Here is a 23,157-nt window from a genome sequence, read left to right as displayed (position 1 = left end):
GGTGTTGCCACTTCCCTCATTATCTTCCTGTGTCCATTTAGTCTGTGTGTTCTCAGTCATTCTTTGTCAGGTCGTCCGTTGTATTCACCCGTTGTACTCGTCCGTTGTTTCCTATGTCTCCGCTCCAGGTATCCCTGTCAGTTTGTTATGTTTAGAGTTTTCTATGTTTTGTTTTAGTTCACCCAGTTTAGGTCATTGTTTAGTTTTCATCGATTCCCTATTATTTTGTACCCTCGTTTCTTTCCTTAATAAACGGCTTGTTTTGTTATTCACATCTCATTTCGGTCTGCGCTTGAGTCCTTCCCTGCAACATACGGTCTGCCCTAGCCAGACCGTGACACCCATGGCTTGTCATCAAGTTTGCTGCCACCTGATTAAACACACCTTTAGAGTTATGCTACTTTTTAAAAAAATCTATTTATATATCTGTTTTTTTAAATTAGATAAGCAGAATGAAATTGATTCATAGATGTTAAATGAGGAGGAATGTAGCTATAGTCCTGGGCTAACGACACTAGAATTTAAAACTTGATACTGACACCCAGGAAAATATTTGTAGTTTTAGATACCACAAGGAAATATTTGACTCTAGTAAGAGGCATAATTTTGTTAAAATAAAGATTATAGTAATTCTGGCTCATCTAGATGTATTCAGCCAAAGACCAATTTATTTCCTGTGCTTCTGGTGACTTGGCACCATGTTTTTATTGCTGATTAGATAGAGTTGGTGAGTATGGAAGCCTGTTTCCACCACTAAAGAAAAAAAAAGGATCCATCACTCAAATTTTCCACTTATTTACTTGAAATTTTGAGAAAAGTAACTTGAAATTTCGAGTTAGCGCTGCCAATCAGTAATCTACGTGAATGATGTCATTTCCTTGTTACCCGGAAGCTGAAGCCCTCAGGTATAAATGCTACAGCTAAGCTACCAGTATTACATCCAGTCATGAATACACAGATTGCTGAGTATTTTCAGCGTGGCTTCAAAAATGATGAAATCCTTGTGTTATTAGCTGAATCACATGGCGTTACTATCAGTAAAGGTACTCACGAAAGCGAGTGTGTTGTACGGTGGCCCCTAGAGACAAAGCACGTACAAACTCCAAAACACTTGCAAACTCCAAAACACATGCAAACTCCAAAACACATGCAAACTCCAAAACACGTACAAACTCCAAAACACTTGCAAAATCCAAAACACGTACAAATTCCAAAACACGTACAAATTCCAAAACACTTGCAAAATCCAAAACACGTACAAATTCCAAAACACTTGCAAAATCCAAAACACTTGCAAACTAAAAAACACATGCAAATTCCAAAACACGTACAAATTCCAAAACACATGCAAATTCCAAAACACGTACAAATTCCAAAACACTTGCAAATTCCAAAACACGTACAAATTCCAAAACACTTGCAAAATCCAAAACACTTGCAAACTCAAAAACACATGCAAATTCCAAAACACAACGGAAGTGCTCCAGGATGCTAGGAGCAGTGTTGAGCTTTTGTTACCTAGTAACTACACAAGCCAGGAAGTACCAATGACCGGATTTGGGGTTTACAGCCTTAAAGGCCGCATTTTAAGGCCGATTACGTCACAGCGACAAGAGAAGGCTTTCCCAATTCAAAGGCTGCTCGAAATGCGGCCCTCAAATGCGTCCATAATTTCCCTTCATGGCCCAACATATCCCAGACTTCATAGTGCGGTGGTGGTGTGGATAATTTTGCCGAAAAAAAAACGGTGGAAGCAGAGCGGAGGAAGAGTAAACTTTCAGAAGTAAGTACTGAATATTATGTCACTTATTTATGCGCAAATATTTTTTTAATGAAGAACATTAAACCATTATTGTTGGCCACATGTCGGGAAAGTTATGTGACATTAGTCATGTCTGTACTTTCAGAATTAACTTGGTTTTAAAGCCTTTACTTTAAAAAATATATATATAGTCGACCTTAATCTTACAGAGATTGTGATGATTTTGTGGATAATTAAAGTCAGTCATATATCCACAAACACAACAAGCTGAAAGTCAGTGATGCTGCTCGGTTTGCAGTCCTGAATATCACAGCACAAGGAAGATTCACTGCACTGTTAATGTTAGCTATGTTATATTGCTGCCTCTGTTCGGTGGTGTCGAGCCAAACGGACTTTAACGTGTGTTTGAACGAGCTGACGGTTCACTCGTTAAGCTGAAAGAAAGATGCTTTAATCACAGGAGTCACACATGTGTGTCCACTGTACCATCTGGGAACTCCTCTTGTTTCGTAATAACACAAACACTAAATCCTCCTTCTTTTGTGCTGTTTTGTAGCAGTGTATACACCTGAGACTGTCACCTGTCTGTCTGTCCTGCACTCTCTCTCTGTTTCTTTCTCTCTGATTGTGTAATAAAAGTATGAACATGTGTTTATAAGTCACACTTGTGTTTGAATCCTGCAGCTTATCACACATTTGATTTCCATGTGTGACAACTGCAAGTGTCCAGAGTGAGGACAGACTGAGGGACCCACTGCTGCACATCATCTGTGAGGCTTTGCACTAGAGCAGGGCGATATGGCCAAAAATATTTATCACGATATATATTTGAAAATTTGCGATAACGATATAACCGACGATATAATTGATGCGAGACAAAATACAACTCCACAACATTACTAGCGCAAAAAGACAACCTTCCATTTATATTCACTTAAACAAGAAGCTGGTTTTTATGTACATTAAAGCTTTATAAAAATGTAACAGTACAAATGCAAATTGCTTGCTGAAAGTTTAACCAAAAGGCATTTCCACTAGAAATGGGCTGACATGTCCTGAGCATAACCATGTATAATATCCACTGAAGTTAAAAAGAGGTGCTTTGCAACATTAAACTGCAGTGTGCAGTACGCATTTTTCGGACCATAAGGTGCACGGGATTATAAGGCACATTAAGCGAAACAAAGCAGTCAGATAAATCAAACTTTATTAAACTCATTCTTCTTGCTTCCTCCACTTCTGTACCATTGATTCATTAGTGTTGAATTCTCTGGCAGCTGCTCTATTCCCATGTTGTTGCAGTATATTAATAACTAACCTCGTATTGTGGATGGATTATCTCAGTTGTTCTCCTGACTGAAGTTTGGTCCGTTTACAGCATCCTGCCATGCGATTGCATTTGTCTCTAACCATGAAGAACCTTCACGTTAACTTTTATAAGTGGAAAAGTGTTAGTGTTCGTCCTCCAGCTTCACTGTTTATGTTATGCTAACATAGCTGTGTCGCTAGCGATCACGTAGCACATCATTATATACCAGCTAGCCCAACTTCAGTAACCCTACAAACGTCACTGCTGTTTAGTTTCCTGTCTTCATTTATGTTGCAAGTGATAGCAGAGCTGTACGTTTGATTTTTTTCAGAAATCTCTCAGTCAGAACATGCAATATCATGCTTAGGTAACTAGCGAAACTAGCGAGCTAACTTCCGCTAGCTTCCTGCTAACTTCTAACTCCGTTAAATGTAATAACTTTTGTTTTCATGGATGCCTGGAAGTTAAACTTTATAGTTACACCTCGTAAAGCAGCAATGCTGATCGTTTTATTAAAGATGAAAGAATTTAGACAGTTTTTAACTCTAAGTGATGCTGCAGTGTTGTTTGACCTGAAGCATACGGAGTTTAGGACCCAGATTACTCCCAGATTTAAGAGCATCTTAGTCCGACAAATACGACAATAACAACGGCCGCTTGCATGTTCTGCAAAAAAATGTGCTTTGTTGTGTATCTGACGGACAAACACCAAACCAGTTCCACATCACGGAAGTTGCACCATTTTTACAAACCAATTCTGGATCATCTGTTTCACTCAACAATCGGCCATGTGCGTATGAAAACAAAGGCACTGCGCATGCGCGTTTTACTCCCATTCTATCGCGATATTTCATTTTCCTATCGTTGCCTAACATTATACCGGTATTACCGTGAACGGTATAATATGGCCCAGCCCTACTTTGCACCCCTGATGATCCACCAGGACAAACTCAGCAGTGTGTGAGGAAGAGTAGGAGGAAGAGCCAGCAGCAGCTGACAGATGGAGAGAAGAGACAGACTGTTCCCTGTTTGTGAAGGACTGCTAGAAAAGTTTAAAATAACTAATTGTCTGTCCTGAATCAGTCTTATTAGGTAATGTTCAAAAAATTTTATCATTCCAGTGTTTTCAGTGTGGGAGAAAGTACTCAGGGCCTTCAAGTTACACACTATGAAAGGCAGCAACAAGTTTAATATTCAGAAACCTAAAGTATGTATCAGCAGCAGAATGGAGCTAAAAATAAATGTTTGTTTCAGTTCTATGAAGCTTTGAGTATTTTGGATCAGTAGCACTGCTGTGTTTGTTGCATCATATTGCTGTAATTGTTTATATGCTTTATATATTCTGAGGTAAGTTGATCTATAGTGTTACATCATATTCTATAAGGATGTTATGTGTTTGTAGACTTTCTGCCCAGTTTGACCCATTTAGCAGAAGCCAGCCTGTTTAAGGCTCTGATATCTATTCTGTATGACTTAAAGCAGTTATGACATGGTCTGATTTTCTCACCCAATAAAGGAATATTTCATATATCAGTCTACTCTTCATTTTATCAGAAACAGTTATCACAGCTTGTACATTTTCTTTTTATAAATATATGTAAGCAATGAGCCAAATTTAGTAATGCCAACATGAAGGAACAACATTTGTCTCTTATATATGATACACCTATATATGCACTGTCAAAGATACTTGTCTTTGAGTGAAGATTTAAGGTGATAAGACATATAAATAACTGCAACTTGAATCTGTACTGAGGCTCAGTATTTGACACAGAGTTCATGTTCACTGCTGTAATAGCTAATAATGATTAATATAATAACTAGAATATTGGCCATATTATATTTACATTACCAAAGTGATATGACTTTAGTCTCATGAACAACATCAGCTAATTCTTATTTACTAATTAATCTTGAAATGACTGTTCAGTACAGAAATGAAGCCCAAAAATCATGTTTTACTGTCCTGTGGTCTCAGCCTCAGATACTTATCAAATCACACAAAGCTCATGTAGAAACAAACAAACAAATGAACAAAATATGTTCTCCCTCATTTCTGTCAAACCAAGTTGTATGACACGTTTCCAGCGGTTAGTATCACGGTTGCTAGGCAACCTGGGAAGCGCGACGGAGACTAGACCGTCCCATACAGACAAACTTGCCGTTTATTTTGCAAATCGAGCTCAACACTGCCCCTAGCGTCCTGGAGCACTTCCGTTGTGTTTTGGAATTTGCATGTGTTTTTGAGTTTGCAAGTGTTTTGGATTTTGCAAGTGTTTTGGAATTTGTATGTGTTTTGGAATTTGCATGTGTTTTTTAGTTTGCAAGTGTTTTGGATTTTGCAAGTGTTTTGGAATTTGCATGTGTTTTTTAGTTTGCAAGTGTTTTGGAGTTTGTACGTGTTTTGGAATTTGCATGTGTTTTGGAATTTGCATGTGTTTTTTAGTTTGCAAGTGTTTTGGATTTTGCAAGTGTTTTTGAGTTTGTACGTGTTTTGGAATTTGTACGTGTTTTGGAATTTGCATGTGTTTTTTAGTTTGCAAGTGTTTTGGGTTTTGCAAGTGTTTTGGAGTTTGTACGTGTTTTGGATTTTGCACGTGTTTTGGATTTTGCAAGTGTTTTGGAGTTTGTACGTGTTTTGGAGTTTGCATGTGTTCTTTAGTTTGCAAGTGTTTTGGAGTTTGCATGTGTTTTGGAATTTGCATGTGTTTTGGAGTTTGTACTGCTTTGTCTCTAGGGGCCACCGTAGCCAACAGCACATAAGGTACAGAATAAAGAACTAAATTCATTCATCAGTTCAAGACAGCATACTCTTCATATAACATTATTTGATCCTTTAGAGGATCAAGGATAAAGGATTGATGTTTATAGGGGTAGCAACCCCTAACAGCCCTTACACACCAAGAGCACTGCAAAAAAGCAACACAAAATTCCAAACTTAATCTGTAAAATATATAAGCACTGAACATGCGGCGTTTTTCTGGAAAATTTGTCCTCAAGAAAATGTGCTGTAAAAAAATGAGTTAGATATTAAGGGATGATGAGCTGGTTCTTATGTTTCTAAACAAGAAAGAGACGAAATGTAAACTCTGGGTTCATTCAGGGAGAATTTCATGGTTTTCATGGATCTGTCTGGGGGGTATCTTTGTTTCTTTTGCTGCTTCCTGGAAAAAGCTTTTACTCTACCGTGATCTTTCATGACTTTGTGTAAGTTGGAGGTACAGCCACAGTACAAACACGGATCGTAGTTTGCAGTGTTTTCATTTACAGCTGTAAAGTACCTCTGCCTTCCCACTCACTGAGCAGATAGTTATTAGCAGCAGTAATTAGCATATGCATATCTGGGTGTTTTGTACTCACACTGTTCATGGGTGCATTATGTAAAGACAGCATGCTAGTCTTAGCTGACAATAGTTGTACAAACAGGGTCCCTTCTGGTTCCCAAACAGCTGAGCAATCAAAAATGATGATGTTAAGGCTTTAAAATGAGGAGTCCAGTCTATGTTCCTGTCTGTGAAGGCTGTACCAGCATTAGCATGGACTTTTGATAGATCATTGTTTTGCAATGATGATATACCTTAGTGGCTTAAGTGCAACTCACACTTGGTGATCCAGGTGAGCTAATAAATCTTGTGTTTTCCCATGGTACAACTGTGCCATCAGAGTACCTGCTGGCATCCGAGGACAACAACTGGTCCTTAATGTAGATTCTTTAGAAACCACTGAGAGCAGCTGGGGCAAACCAGTGTCTGCCAGTCTCCCTGCATCCATGGCAACCAAGTAAACACAGCAGCAAACTGTCAGGTTAAACTTAAGCCTGGCCGGGTGATGTTTCAGTGTCACCCGAAAGCTAACCTCGCACGCTGCTAGATGCCAAATGTGTACTTATGTTAGCATAAATCTGTTTGACTGCCTTTCACCCTCGTTTTTTTCTTTTCCTTTCTTTTCTTTTTTTTTTTTTTGCTCAGTTGTGAAACTTTACAGTAATTAGGTCAGTGAAACTGAGTGTACAGCTATGGCAAACGCACAGGGAAGATAAAAGAAAGTAAAACAAAAAGTATATATCTATATCTATATATATATCTATATATATATATATATATATATATATATATATATATATATATATATATATATATTTGATGTGGCACATTTTTTATTGCTCCTGTTTACCTTATTTACTTTTCAATAACAGTCAGAAGGAAAATACAAGTTCCAATCATGATAGCCTTCATTTGATTTATTTATTATTAATCATGTTCAGATCAGTTATTGCCATTGCTATGCTCACTTCTACATGCACTGACTGTCTAACTAGGCACATGGATTTCACACAACATGATATCCTAACAGTGTTTTGGTAGTGGATGAAAGCATTAATGAATTAGTAATTATTCACTAATAAAGCTGCTTCTTGCAAAAAAACATGTATTGGGTTTCACTTTAGAGTATCTTGATGAATAAGCACAGCTTCTGTTTATTCACATCATTTCCTTGTTGATGATACCACCTATCAAAGATTAATTGAATAAACATTAATGTTATTTAGTTAAACAAATGTTTGATATTAGCGCAGCTGTTTTGAAAGTGGCAGTAAATGCATGTCATTCAAACACAAGGAGGCCTTAAAATGATTAAAATGGACACACACATGTTCAGTAGCTTGCATTTTGAATTTATTGCAAACATATGTAGGCTTGTCAGTCTACATAACAGTCACTAATCATGTTCTTATACTTTCCAAGTTGTAAGTGCAAACACAGCACTCACTTCTCTTTTCAAGGTATCTCTCAGCTGTCGTACTGACCTCTTCCTGTTCCTGGGCCAGCCTCGCAACACAGTTGACATCATGCATAGAAAAGGCTGTGGGTAATACACAGCTGTATCTCATTAGAGGACATTTCATTGAAACATGTGTCCCTTTCCTTTAACCGTTCATACAGCCTTTGCACTTATCTCGAACCACCGTCACCTCACCGTATCCCTCTTGTTTAATACAAAATCAAGCACTGATGCAATCACTTTCTTACATTAAACCTCAAAATCAGCAGGTGTTGTATTTGTTTGTTATTTGACAAACATTTTCAAGAAAGTTTTCAAAGAAATTACATTATCTCTACGTTACAGTGCAATATTGGGCAAAGTTCACCTGAAAACATGAAAAATGTTATTTTCAAATGAAATCAGATTTTAACAAAATTAAACAAATCTACATTGTGCTGCTACCACCAGTGTTTACAGCCATTCATTGCTGACAATGTTGATGACAGGTGCATTAAGTACATTATTATTATTCACAGATAAAAATCATACATGGTGTTCATAAAATGCATGGGAGAAATTATGCTTTACATTCATAACAACATTAGAATAGCTGGTTTACTGGAGCCTGCAATTTGTAATATATTACTTAATTAAATTTCACAGGGTTTAAAAATGATATGTTAATGTGATAAAAATAAAATCATCTAGACTTAGGAAAATATCACCTTGGACACCTGGGGAAACACATAAAAGTTCAAAACTGGGAGGCAGTGTTATCGTTTTTGTACTTCAAAATAAAAAAATGTGTCATTCATTTATTTAAAATTGTTTTTTTTTTCATCTCTTAGGTCATTTCTGCCATTTTGTACAAATTTTAAATAAATAAATGTTCAGTAGCATCAGTTGCTTTATTTGCACTGCTCTCATTTTACAATGGAGTAAACTGATTTCATTCAATAGCAAACCTACAATTTTAAAGGAAGTGTTATTAGTTACAGTTACATATCTCAGTTACATTTACCTCAAAATGAATTAAATTTGGCAACATTAACATGCTCCAAAGAGCAGCTCGTGCACATGAATCCGTTATAATGAAATCAATTCATAAGAATAAAAGTTGCAAAAATTGCATTTTACATTAAGGTACATAGACTGTCCAGCATGTCCAGATACCTTTAATCCGTGTAACTAGGAAACGTGATAAAAATAGCAAACTACATGTTGCAGTATTACTACATGTATGCTTGTATAACTGAGTAAAATCAAGCACAATGACACATGATGCCCCTGCATATTCAAATGGAAACAGGTAAGAAAAAAGAAAAAAAAGTATTCAAATAAAAATATTTGAATGTATTTGCTCAGTGATTTAGATTTAAACTGGCATTTCTCCGTATGCTATGCAAAATCACTCAAACCAAACACATGACCAGTCTATGCTCACGTCTGCAGCGAAGTAACATAACTCCTCGTTGTACTCACATAATGCTCAAATGCCACACATAACTCACAGGCACAAACACAGACACACATCAGCCCCCATCTCAGTACACAAAAGTGTAAACTGAACCAAAGCAAATAGAGGAAGTCATCCTCTAAATGTCCCAGCTGGCTCTGACGCATTAGGCCCAGCGCTACTTAGTTACCTAAGTAAACTAATAAACCACAGTCCCAGCTTTGTTTCATCTGGCATACACACATAGTGTATTACTTTTCTCCTGAGCATGCTTTAAAAATATAAATGCAGACCACTTCATACAATATATCAGTTATGCAGCAGGTTTGAGCATCATTTCGTGAGTCATGACAGGACGGTTATATAGACTTCAGGACAAGCATGGGCATGGACTGCTCAAAAACATGGAAATGCTGCTGCTGTGCATGTGAAAAATATGTTGGTGAGTTGTAACACAGCACATAGTAATGCCAGCCGATTATTCTTTAACATATATTTGGTAGGGAATTCTTTACAATATATTTATTTTAAATCCAACAATAAATGATTTCCTTTTTTGACTGAACTGACTGTAAAAGAATAAAAATATATACAGATAGTGAGGTCTTAATCTGTCGTGTTCATTTTTAATTAAGTGCAGACAAATGGTCCCTGTGCAAAATGTGGATCATATGATGTACAGCAAAAATGTTTTATTTAAAACCAAGACTATGCAACTCCCACTGAACAGCAACCACTGTGGCACAAACATCAAATGGAGGAAAGCAGTACTTGAATGAAAGATACCATTATCATTACACCCATCTGCCTATTTTTCTTGGTTAAATAAGATTACATACCTAAACCTTTAAGTGTGAAAATGAATAATATGTGATACAGAATCGACTTGCTTGGTATCTATGTTATCTTGTTTATTATTTTACTGGAGCCCATACATTCATTTTCTGTGGCTGATCTTGGTGACAGCAGGCTAAACAAAGTTGCCCATATGTCTTTCTCCCTAGCCACATCCTATGTAATCCCTCCAGGGTATTCTGACTCTGTGCTGTGATCTCTTTCCAGTTGGATCTGTCTGGAATACCTCCAGAGAAATCAGATGTCTGAAGAGCAGCGTCTCTTTCAAATGTCTCAGATCACCCTCTCTTTGCATCACCCAGCGAATGAAACTTGTTTCAGATGCTTGCATCTACAACCTCATTCTTCCAATGACTAATGGGTAGGGTTAGAAAGCAGATCCACCGGTAAGTCGAGAAGTTTGATGCCAGGCTCAGCTTTCACTTCAGCGCTTCCACTCCACTCTGCATTACTGCTGATGTGGTACTAATATCTGCTATCAACCTCTCTGTCCATCCTCTCATGGATGAATTCACTTGGAGTATTAATTCACTCAGAATTCCAAAAAAGATCTGTGTACTGTGGTCTTGGGATCTTCTACATGTTACCTGGCTACTAAGGATCCCAGTGTCCACAGGAAGACAGAGCCTTTGCTGTGGCTAGAAGTTGCTCAGTGTCCACTGAGCATGGTTGACCTCTTTAAAATGGCCCTGATCCACTACCAGGAAGGATCTAATGTTAGAAGCTTTAATGCAAAATGATGTAAACTATATGTAGGAAGTTGAGCAATGTGATACCCCAAAAATAAATAAAAATGGGACCCACCACTTGCTACCTGCACTGTCCCCAACATTCACATGGCATTCAGGATTGCCAGTCAAATAAGCCCTACAATGCCCCGGACCTGAATAAGACATCCTCTGTCCTACCGAGCAACTGATGTGTGCAGATGAAAACAGCAAATGCAAAGCACCTCTTTTGATACCTGCTGATACACCAGAATCTCATATTTGTCTCTAATACCGTACTGCATTTGCCCACTGGGATAAACAAGACCGCAATGCCTAGCTGTTAGCTTAGAATAAGTGTGACCAAGCATCAACCGCAGCAGACAACCAACATGTGCTCTTGTCAGGTACATCTTTACTTTTTGTTTTACTTTTCTGATAAAACCATAGGGACCTGTGACATCCTTACACAGTAGTGTTAATGAATTGCACACACACTCAGTAAGGTCAGGTACAGCGTAATGATCACAAGAGGTTATAGAAAACAAATCTTGGGTATGCGGACTTTAATAAAGTTGAATTTTATTTTGCACATATTAAACCTTTTTTAGGTTAAATATGTTTTTTCAAAAGTTACATAGTCTTGCTTAAAATACTTGGCGACAGTAAAATATCAGTAAACCAGTTGCTTTTGGCCAGTAATGAATAACACTGAGCAGGAAGCGAAGACTTGCCTTTTTTCCTTTTGAATAAGCATGCTGCAGGGCACAAACAGCATTTCAACAGATCTTGACAGCAGCTGAATGGAAAGTATTATAAGCCTATTCACATCAGAACTTCAGCAGGACAGCGTGGCAAAAATGTTGAGTTGACCCTATGTAGCACTGCAATGCGTATACAGTAATGTCTGCTGCAAGTTTAAACAACACAGAACTGGGGGCAGATGATGGTGGTGGAGGTTGTCCTGGGAGTAGATCACGGGGTGGGTGACAGGTGAAAACTGAACTTACAGTGACTGAAGGCAGAATCCTCAGCAGAAACATCTAAAGGTGATAAAGAAGACAAAACATGGGTGTTAAAGTCAGATGGATGCTGTGAAAACAAGTTGAAAACATAAAGGAGAAAAGTTACTGTATGGTGCAGTTTGTGAAAGAGCTACTTTCACCAGCCACTGAAACGCATTCACTCTTCAGATTTCCTCAACCTTAGCCAGCTGATCAGATTCAGCCAAATCACTGCTGAGGGCACGCTACTAGATTTGTTTACATAGAAGGACAGCAGTGCCCTCCACCTCCCTCTCCCCATTTAGGAATAGGCAGAGGGGGAGGGGGCTATAAAAAGTTGACCCCATCAGAGTCCCGCAGAATCGCCTCCAAGCTGGAGCTGCAACAGCATCTGATCTCTCCGAGCAGCTGTCCTCTCCCTGCATCAGCACAACAAATACTTTGCATTGCCTGACCTTTTCCTCCTGCATCACTATCCCAGCAATCCCTCCCCCCCCCCAACACACACACACACACACACACACACATGTCCCTCTGCCCCACCGACACGAGTTACACACACACACGTACGCAGACACACATGCACACGCCCTGGTTTCCCTTCGCACAACTACTCAACCCTGCGCTAGGCCTCTGCCTGACACGCACCCAGCTGACATGAATCCCTCATGCTCATGGGGATGTATTATTGCTCTGACACATTAGCTGAGAATGGACTGTGGTTAGTTGTAAATGTGTATATGTGTATATCTAAAAGAAAAGAAAGAATATGACACTAAAAAGATTTCTTTTTATAATTTTGCATTTATATTTGGTTTGTTTTGCTGGTGGGTTTTTTTTTATGCCCTTCTTAATTGTTCATTTGCAGAACTGCTGTTGATGTTTGTCAACTCAGATCATTGCCTTGGTAACCTGTCAACCTGTGTTCATATAAACATCTGCTGATAAAACAAGCATAGCACAAACATAACACATTGTGGGCCACACACACCCCAATTTGATGCTGAGAGGACCAATCCAGTAAACAGAAATGTTTAAAATACACAAAAGTGTCATTTTATTTATTTGTTTGTTTGTTTGATGTTTGTGTGGGCCTACTATAAAAGTAAACCAAACAAACAAAAAAGACACCCGATAAAATGTTACAGTATATAGGCATTTCTGTGTTATCGATTGGAATTTGTTTTTAATATATGTAATTTAATGGTTTATCTTTTAGGCTGCTTACCTTTGGTACTGTTGGACAATAACAAGACTGTAAAATAAATGAAAATGAAAAATGAAAAAATGCAGTTAAAAATCCAAACTTTCTGGCCTTCTTCTGCTTTTACTTTTTCCAAAGCCATCCAGTGAGCCAGATTTAACCTTTTGACAAGCTGTTTATACGTTACTGCAAAACCTCTGTTGTAGAGCTCTTTAGGATTTTCTTAAAAAGTGTCAATCAACCAAATTTAAAAAAAAAATGCTTCCTGGATTTACATCACTTTGATCTTACTTACTATTGTTAACTTTTTCTGACTATATTAAAATGCATGTATTCAATTTTAATTCATAGCTACAAAAGCATCATTAGTAATTAGTAAGTTCCAATGGCTAAAATTTAGATCAGTATTTAGGTCCATGATTCAACTGTACAAAGTCATAGCTGGTGTTACAGGTCAAAATGTATGCAGTTTAAAATGGCCTGAGAAGTAAGGTTGGAATGTAAGTTAGACACAAAACAATGTGAAATATAACTCCTTATTATTCTATTACTGTAAAACTTTTGGAGTGAAAACTTTAAAACCAGTGCAAATAAAACTTGTGCTGCAGTACCATTTACCACCACAAAGATCTCTTGTTTAAATTTTATTTCCACAGTACTGTAAACTCAGGTTTTTGTTTATTATATAAAATTATTTAAAATTATTTCCTGATTTGCGTAAGCTCTACATTTAAACTACACAGTCAATTATTCTGTAAAATTAGTGATCAGATTATTTTAGCCCTCTGAACCCACTGCTTGTATTACTTGGTTAAATTAAATTAACATTATATTGGCTACATTGTGTCCACCTTCACTGCACAATAAAGATATTGCACCTAGGAGTTAATTATTTTGCAATCTGTGAACTGATTATTTCTCAAGATATTTGTTGGATTTGTGAAATGTCACAAGCAAGGAACGAACACACTAATAAACTGTAAAGTTATACAAGTAATTAAAACATTTATAACGGATTAAGAATAACTTGATGTGAGGTGTCACTAACTGGAATAGTTTCCTGTGACACTTTCCAACCCTGAGAATAAACCATGTAAACAAAGTCGTCTCACACTATCAAAATAGCCCGACGATGTGTAATGCAGAGAAAAGCTCTGGGCCATGGCTGAAAATCCAATCTCACTGCAAGTCCAGCCGAGCTCAGTGGAGTCGGGTTACCTGTCATGAAGCTGCTGCATGTCTATTAACATGTCACTGTTATAGCATCCAAGCTGGACTGCTGCTTTGACCACATTTATGGCACAAAATAATGAAAAAACACGAGTCGGTGAGGTCATCTGAATGTAACACACGAGCAGCCTCGGAATGTGAATCTCTATAAGTTTTGGTACGGACTTCAGGAGATTCCTTGAAAGTAACAGCATTAAATTCTGTTGAGATTTTATGTACTGAATTTGGCTAGCACATTTGTAAAGAGGCACTTGCAAAACGTACAGCGCTTTAGAAATGTATTATTCACATGCAATAAAAACAACAAAACACAAATATTTTAGCTATCTGTCAAAACCTTGCTTAAGACTAAAGATTACTGAATATGATGCCAGCAACATGCTTCTGAAATGTTGGTTCAGGGCATATCTCTCACTGTCTTCTATGGTATCTTCTTTTAACAGATGCTTAAAAAGTGCTGAAAGCAATTTCTGCAGTTTTGAAAGCCAAACCTTTCCCCAATCTTGCTTGTTACAAAATTCCATCTCCTCAATTAGTTTCTAAATATGTGCACAGCCTGGTTTACAATTATTAATGAAATGAACAAAGCCTTCCTAAAAAAAAAAAGACTATCCATATGACAGCATATGTTGCTTGAAGATCTGTATGTATCAGTTAGCATTAATTGGGCCTTTATAGGTGCCAAAGCCAACTCCTCACCCAACCTCTGACACCACCAATACCATCAAGAATATCTGTTGTTTAACTGTGTCCTGTCAACACTTTAGATGATTAAAACCCTCTTACTAATTAGGCAATTTAATTTGGAGGTAATTTTATTTTAACCTTTGTACAACTTTTCCAGTCTTTTACCCCTGCCCAAATCCAAGGTGGGGCTTTGTACATCAAAAAGCGCTATAGATGAGCAATGCATGTATATCAAAAAATATTATAGATCATGATCAGGACAAATCTTAATGAGAATTTGCCTGAAAAGCTAGATTTATGTGCTGAGTGTGCTGAGCAATTATTTTTCCATATGTCAGAAAAAAAATATTGTTCTACAGAAATTTCAAATCCCAGTGTTTTTGCTTTTTATCTCTATTTAAAAAACAAACAAACTAAAATTTCAGATTGGGGAAAAAATTTTGCTTTTTGTTTGTGTGTGTGTGTTTTCTGTTTTTAAATGCTATTTGTTTAAATGCACTATTATTCCTTCCATCCTTTGTGTCTAATCAGAAATTGACTGCAAATATACATCATGACATCACACACAGGAGATTTTGAGCAGTCATATTGATATTAAGATTCTGAGCAAGATTTACAAAAAAATAAATGTCTTTTATCTGCTTCCAACAGAATAGATTCAAAATTTAAGAGCGGTTGGAGTGAGGTGAAATCAGGTAAATACTGAGTCATACAAGTTGCCAGTCTGAATGAGCAGGTGAAAAACTTACATCACTTATGACGAGACGTTCTCTTGGTCACCGATGCTCCACTACGAAGCTCATCGTTGTGCCATCGAAGGAGGGAGGGGCAATGATTCTTGGACCTTGCTGCGTTGTGATGCTGATAACTGGCTTTCTCTCTGAGCTCCTGCCACTTCCCCTGGTGGTCAGAAGTCCCAAACTCACAGGTAACTGCATCTGCGCCTGGGAAGTTTCTCCTGTTGCGCTGTAATATGTACTCTCTGTGCCTGCTGTCTTACTTTCTGGCTGAGGACTAATATTCTTTTTGATATTTTCTCCACCTGCATCTTCAGAATAACATGGGGACTGTGGCAATACCGTCTGGGCTGCTATAGCGGGTGAGGAGATGAAGCCTGGGTAGATCATGTAGGTGGGGGCATATCCTCCTGGGTTAAGTGCCAGGGGAGACACAGAAAGAGGCACCGGGGTTACAGGTGCCGCAGGTGAATGAGGCATGGGTACATCCACGTACTGACCTGTTTCAGGGTCAAACAGTCTCTTAGAGGTCGCTTTAATGGGAGTGTCCACCAAGTAATAATGTCCAGTTGTGGGGTCCACAAGCATCTTGCGCTGGGTTTGTTGCGCTGGCTCTCCAGTAGAAGGTGTAGGCGACACATTTGGGAGGTAGGGAGAGAAACAGAGCACCTGCTGCTGTTTCTGAGGCCCTGTTGCTGCTGTTGAGTGATGGTAGATGCTCGTGCCTGGGTACTCCATGATTAACGGAGAAGTTTTCTGCTCAGGTGCCTTGAGGTCAGCTGCATTGACTTTACTGTTATTTGAATTGCCCTCCTTCGAATCGTGTTCTGGGTTTGAAAGTTTGATTTCATTTGTGTAGGCCATCCCTGGTATGGTTAAATAGTTCTCAGAGTCCGAGCAGCCCTGTGTAACCGAAGGATTAGTGGGGCTGATTTTGACCTTTCCATTCTCCACCTGGCAATGTCTTGGCTCCTCTATTTTCACAGACAGTGGAGCCGCTGGAGTTGTGGAGCTTTTCACAGTTGGTGGCAGTGGAAATGCAGAGCTGCTGTCTGAGTTAACACTGACGCAAGCCTTGCTGCCAAAATGGAGGACGCTTTTGTTAGTAAATGTTTTGCTTTGTTGTGTTTTAAAAGCATCACTGTCATATGGAACATGAATGACGTTGAGGGCTCTTTTGTCTTCGTGCGGCCTCCCCATTTCTGACTGAGGAGTGCTGTCGGTGCTTGCCGCCTCGGGCACCTCTGCTCCCTGCTCTTCCCTGGCAATAAGCGACAGCACATGGCTGCCTGTGATGGGGCGTGGAGCCTGACTCTTGCGCTTCCACTCATTTTTGTCAAAAAAATAAAGCTGCTCCATCGTTTTGACAGCAGCTTTTATTTTCTCCACTGCATCTTGTTTTGGAGCTGCCGCCTCATTTCTCCTTTCCACCGTCTCACCTGCAAACTTCTCCTGCCTCTGTTTCACCAGTTGAGTCGTTTGAATGTCTGATTGGTCAGGGCACCCCTGCTTGGTTATGACTGGTGGTGCCCTGTTAGCCACAGAAGCAGAAGGTCCACTTTCACTCTGGGGATTTTCAGATGTCACTGCTTGTTTCTGTGCTGCAGTTTTCTCTGACTTGACATTTGTTTTAACAGAGTTGCATTTGATTACAATAGGAGACGGTAATAAATGTTTAACATGCTCTGTTTTTGCCTTTTCCTCAGGTTTATCAGCTGCTGTGGAACATTTACTGCCACTATTATTCAAGGAAACAAAGCGATATGAGCTTTTTACCAACTTGCGTACATCCCTTACGTGATATATTGGTGTTTGAAGCTTGCATTTGGTGTCTCTTATGTCTCTAACAGTGAAATTTGGAACCCTGTCGGCTGCTGACAAAATGGGGACTCTGGTATCATCTGCTGTCCTGAACGTGTTGACATTGTAACTTATTTTAGGGGTTAGGAGATTGGCAATATTCAGCGTGCAGCCTTTATTTTCTTTCACGCTTCTCAGACATATTTTTATCTCGGGTTTCTTCCCTCCCTTCCCATTTTCTTCTTTGTTTCCGTTATTACTCGCTTTCAGCTCCTTTTCACTTTTCTGTGAAGCAGCAGGTGTGACAGAGTCAGGTGTGTGTCTTAGTAAATCTGAAAAGTTCTTCTCCTTTGAGTGTAGCTGGCAACTTGGAACAAAAAGAAGTTTTGACAGCATGCTGCTGGTGTCTAATCCTTCCTTTGCTGCAGTCTGTGTGCCGGTTACAGATGGAGGTTCGACCTGTTTTACAGGTTCTGGATCATCTTCTTTTAATGAATTAGATGAAGTACTTTGACTGTGGATGGTTGAATCCTTTTGGAGTTCATCCTGTCCCTTGTCTGAATCATCTGGTGCTTTGCTGCCTTTTGTTTCCTCTCCATCACCACAGGAACTCTGTTTGCCAACCTCGGGACACTGATCATCAGCAGAATTCACAGTGAATCCTGAGCCCGATTCTGATGTTTGCCTTTGTAGGCCTCGTCCCGGACTCCTTTCTCTCATCACCTCTGGATCTTTTATCTGAAAACAGGGGGATGTGTCACAGATTTCACCCCTCTCCATTTTGCGCTCCTGCTCAAATTGCATCTTTTTGGAAATCACATTTTTCAAAAGACTTGATGCAAAAATTGCCCTTTTGTGAGTATCTCCTAGGTTATCTGTGTGATGATACTGCATCTCATACCCAGACCTGGCCAGCACAGCCCCGGTAGCCCCATTGGGTCGTGCCTTTTTGGGGCATTTTGAATCAGCTGTTTCATGTGATTCAACATTATAGCGGAAATTCAACGTGACACCGCGCTGCACTGGCTGAACGTGATCTTTCACTTGGATCTTTTTGCTGGAAGATGATGCTTGCTGTGAAGTTATTCTTTTATTTAGCGCGCATGTTTTGTTTTGCGGGGTTTTCGTGCCGGTAACAGACTTACCATGCTTCTTACTTTCCACGTTCTTATTCATTTCCAGCGTTGCCCTGGAAGTCTTGTGCGCAATTACGCTGCGCTCTCCGCCTCGCGTTATGTTTCCATAATTCCAGTCTACATAAGCCGACCACTTATTGAGGCCGTATTCCGAGACAGAAGATTCACTAGAGGTGCTAAGATTAATAGCATCGAAGTACGGACATGCCAGGCTCCTAAAAGACTTGGCGGTTAAATTACGCACCTCTTTATCAGCGTCGTCCAGCTCACTGATCGAGCTGGACGCTCCGCTGGAATACTCATTAATATCTTTCCGTCTCAGTTTGGTTGCAAGGTGCTGACGGCCCGGAGCAGGGATGAAATATGGGGCTCTGACGCACAGGGGCCCCGCGCTGGCGCCAGGGCTCACAAAAGAGAAATTGCTCTTGTCTCCACAGTGTTTCTTGTACTCAGAGAAGTTGTTGTCAAATGCATTAACTGGGTCGTTAACTGCTCTAGAGGAGGTTTTTATCGACAGGTGGATTTTCCCCTCACTAAGGTCTTCACTTGGATTTTTACACACGCTTTCGTCCGAGCTGGCGCATTTGTCCGAATCACAAAGATCGCTCTCCTCCTGCTCAGTGCTGACAACTGTTCCACCGAGACTTGACTGCACTTTCGCCTGGCCCCTGCCCTCTAGTATCAGAGTGCCCTCCTGAGTATCATCGCTTTCAAAAGAGGCGTAATCCACAAAGGAATAGACCAGGTTGTCGTCTTCAAACTCCCAACAGGTCCCGCGGCCTAAATCGTAATCTACGTCGTGGTCGAGCTCGGTTAGCTGGATTTCGTGCGTGGTGATATAGTGGGACTCGTCCTCCACGGTGTCGGAGCCGCAGTGGTCGGACAGCAAGGCGCTGGCGCCGACATCGGACTCCGTCTTGCTGTTCAGATACATGTCCGTGTACCGGAGCTCATCACTTTCACTGCACACATTGTCGCTGCAGTCACTCGGGTCGAGCTCGACCTGGCGCTGATTCTCATTCTCGGAGTCCTGATCAGTGTTGGGAAGTTTGGTCAGAGTTTCCGACTGGGGCTCATCCGATCCGAGCCCGGGGACGGTGTCCTGCTTGTCCTTGCTCGAAATGATTTTACTCTTTCGTTCCTGCTCCCCCTGATTTGAACTGTCGCATTTGATAACAGACAGCTGGTTCCCTACACCTGTAAAAGTCACTTTAACCGTTTTGGGACAGTCAGGTTTTACGTCCAGATCCACATAATTGGACTCGTCGCTGTTCGTCTCGGTGGCGTGGTCCTTACCGCCGGTCTTGTCCTTATCCTTGTCATCTGTGAGCAGCTTCCTGTGAAGTCCGGTGTCATCTTGGTAAATGAGAGTTTTCTCCGCTGCTTCCATTTAGTCCGGTCTTACCGTCAGGTGGTCCTCGTTTACGATGTTATCCTGACACAGGACGGAAAACTCTGCAGGCTGGAGGGACGGAGGGGGACAGAGAGCCGAGAGAGAGAGAGAGAGAGAGAGAGAGAGAGAGGGAGAGAGAGAGCGAGAGAGCGAGAGAGAGAGAGAGCGAGAGAGAAGGGGAGTAGGAAAGAGAGAGAGAGGAAAGTCCCACGATGGTTTCTCTAATGGTTACTCTCAGGCTCAAGCAGCTACTTTATTTTTGTAGCAACAGATCGGTCTTCTGAAATCAACATCCAAAAAGTTCATTTTCAGCACCTTTTCTCCAAGAACAGCTCCTCCAGAGTCCATTATTAGTTTCACTTACATAAACAATACAAGCATTGCTCAATATTCTTTACAATTTACTAAATAAAAAAAAGATAGGTGTATTTTTTTAATTTAATTTATTAACAACAACAACAACAACAACCACAACAACAACAACAACAACAATATTAATTGTACATTTCCATTTTATTTTAATTATTTACTTATCTGTCCTGAAACCATAAAATATTTTTAAAGTGGAAGATTTGGAAAGTAGTATTTTTTTTAATGGGAAAGTGGCACATTTTCAACAAATCATTTTCAACATTAGTATTATTTTCTTTCCAACAACAGTTACACTTTGTTTTCTAATTGTGCATAAATATAAGACCATAGCAAGATATTCAAAGTATGGTCAAACATAAAGAATTGAAGCAAGAAGGCTGCCCCATCAAAAGCTAAAAGAAGATATAAAAACTAAGAAAACGTTTGTCAAACCATAAAAAAACATATCCATGTTCGTGCATGAAAATGTAAGTGCGTTGAAATAAAAAGCAAATAATCTAGAGAAAGGAAAACAAAAGTTGCTGTAGCATGAATACCAGATGTAACGTATTGGCACTTTTAACATTTGTGGACACATGAATGTGCTCAGTGCTTAACCCACTCACCGAAACAGCTGTGAACATGATGGAGAGAAACACTCACCATCAGCTGGTGGAGAATGACATTTTTTTTTACACGTGTTGAGCTCATTCCACATCACACCCTGAGCCATTTGGGGCTTGGCAAAAAGTTTGGGTAAACTGCATGAAGGAATATTTTCATGATGATTATTTGCTAGCAGAGACAATACAGAATCCTCATGTCTTGCATAATAATAATAATAATAATAATAATAATAATAATAATAACAATAATAATAATAATAATAATATAGTTATGAGAAGTCTGTCTAAGTGTTGAAGACACAAGTGTTGTTTCTGGACTCGGCCCCAGTTTGGTGGTATGCAGCTAGGAGGGGGTGGGCCGACAGTTGCTGCATATGGAGGGCACACTGACAGCAATATCAAGGACAGAGGCCACTGGCATAAAGCTTTTGTCACCCTCAAATCCCACTTCTGCTCTCAGTGCCACTAATGTGGTGTAGGGCAGCGGTGAAAACAACTTTAGCATATTTATTTAAGGGGTGTACTAAAATGCATTTTGGGATTCCATGGACTATGCTTTACAGTTTGGGAACACCTGGAGTAAAATATAATTGTATATAAAGTAGTATAGCTTCACCTCAACTGGTGATATTAGTAAAATAACCTCAGCGGTCTAGAGTTCAAGTAGCATATAGGTAAACTGAGATCTTCTCCCATTGCTGTTGTTGACGCATTCTCCTGATAGATGAATGGATTAAGGGTCACAATTCATTAGCGCAAAAGAACGAGAAATAAAAAATGAAAATAACCCATAATTTCACTAATGATTACTAAACACCTGTAATGAATGTCATCCAGAGAGACATATCACATATGCATATGATTGACCCAACCCCCACCTCTTCCTCGCCCCCCTTCATATAACTCAAATGTGAGCTATTAAGCATTTCATAACACACGCAGGTTGAAGTGAACTCCACAAAGCTGATAAATTTAGGTAGCTATTTAAAATGGGGAAGCTGCTCATGCAAGCAAGTTGAGATCAGTTTCTTACACTGGCCACATTAAAACAGCAGGTGCTAAATCATGAGCACCATTAATCAAAGTCTTGAACGGTCCATGCGAAGACTTTTTTCGAGCCTAATTTTCACCCTCACACCTCAAATGTTGATGTAGAACAGAGGGGATTGAAACCCAATACTTGCACCGCACTGACAAGAACCATTTCACAGGGAAAGGTAAGCTGAACAAACCCTCACTCTACATTAATATAGTAGCATTTTATACTTTACAGATAATACAACACTGTGCTGTGTAGAATATAATATTTGCACTATAATACTGTCAGTGGTTTGACTGTTATTGTTTTAGCAATGTAAACTGTTTGTTGATTTACATCAATATCCAGTATTTAATCATCCAAATGCTACTGTCATAGCAAAAATTTTTCTTTTTGTAATTTCTTACCTAAATTAATGGCTTGAGCTAAACATTTCCATTTCTATGACTGTTTGTGCTCACCAGTGTGGAACTGGAGATAACTAAAGCAATGGCTTTGTCAGGTTTCCAAAATATTTTAACCATACTTTGTGTTTCTTGTGTCATAAATGAAGTTGTGGGACTTGATTTGTCAGTGAGTTATGGTTAAAGTCAAGCAACAGAGTGAGATCCACGATTGCCCTAAGTGGAAATGGGGCAGAAATTATACTATATTACACTGTAAGAGTACACAGTAGTTTGCTGTTAATATGGCATCTGCATTTTTTTTTTGCAGTTTAGCAGTATTTGCAAAGAACAATGCATCACTTTACCAGTGCATTATTGTCATTTCTAGAGGCTGTTCCACTCTGGTTATAATACAATAAATGACATGAATTAAAATGCAATCTAACAAATCTCCACGCAACTGCACCACAAGTTTTTATGCTCCATAGGAAAACAACTTAATCTAAAATCAACAACTTGAAAATGGTAGGCAAAATACATAAAGTGATGAGGTGAGATGTGCAGCTCTTTTTTTTTTATAAAACATTAGAACATGCTGCTCTTATTTGTACAATCATTTAATAAAATAAATGTGGCACAACCACAACATCAATCTCACACAAAATCCATTTTAAACATGAGAATTTGTGTGATGTATATTGCTCGTATTTA

At 39.3% G+C, this 23,157-nt stretch overlaps 2 protein-coding genes across 3 annotated transcripts in view; both read right to left on the bottom strand.

The window, feature by feature from the left end:
- gucy1a1 (guanylate cyclase 1 soluble subunit alpha 1) overlaps positions 1–23,157 on the bottom strand; it is a 250,801-nt gene that overhangs the window by 62,039 nt on the left and 165,605 nt on the right. The window lies entirely within an intron of this gene.
- On the bottom strand, positions 7,726–20,092 carry LOC101487826 (uncharacterized protein C4orf54 homolog). Of its 2 annotated transcripts, none has more exons than XM_024802798.2 (2): positions 15,728–20,092; positions 7,726–11,896 (listed from the first exon to the last, which is right to left on the bottom strand). In XM_024802798.2, the coding sequence occupies exon 1, from the start codon at positions 20,039–20,041 to the stop codon at positions 15,755–15,757; it is 4,287 nt and encodes a 1,428-aa protein (XP_024658566.1). In that variant the 5' UTR covers positions 20,042–20,092; the 3' UTR covers positions 7,726–11,896; positions 15,728–15,754. The 2 variants fall into 2 exon arrangements, with proteins under 2 accessions (XP_024658566.1, XP_076740989.1); XM_076884874.1 differs by having other exon boundaries at positions 18,661–20,092.

Source organism: Maylandia zebra, linkage group LG6 (assembly GCF_041146795.1).
Source record: "Maylandia zebra isolate NMK-2024a linkage group LG6, Mzebra_GT3a, whole genome shotgun sequence".
NCBI classification, from domain to species: Eukaryota; Metazoa; Chordata; class Actinopteri; order Cichliformes; family Cichlidae; genus Maylandia; species Maylandia zebra.
This window is presented reverse-complemented; position numbering and strand designations above follow the sequence as displayed.

Bases quoted from the DNA above. Each gene is read 5' to 3' on its own strand.
- LOC101487826 (XM_024802798.2), bottom strand. From the start codon at position 20,041: ATGGAAGCAGCGGAGAAAACTCTCATTTACCAAGATGACACCGGACTT.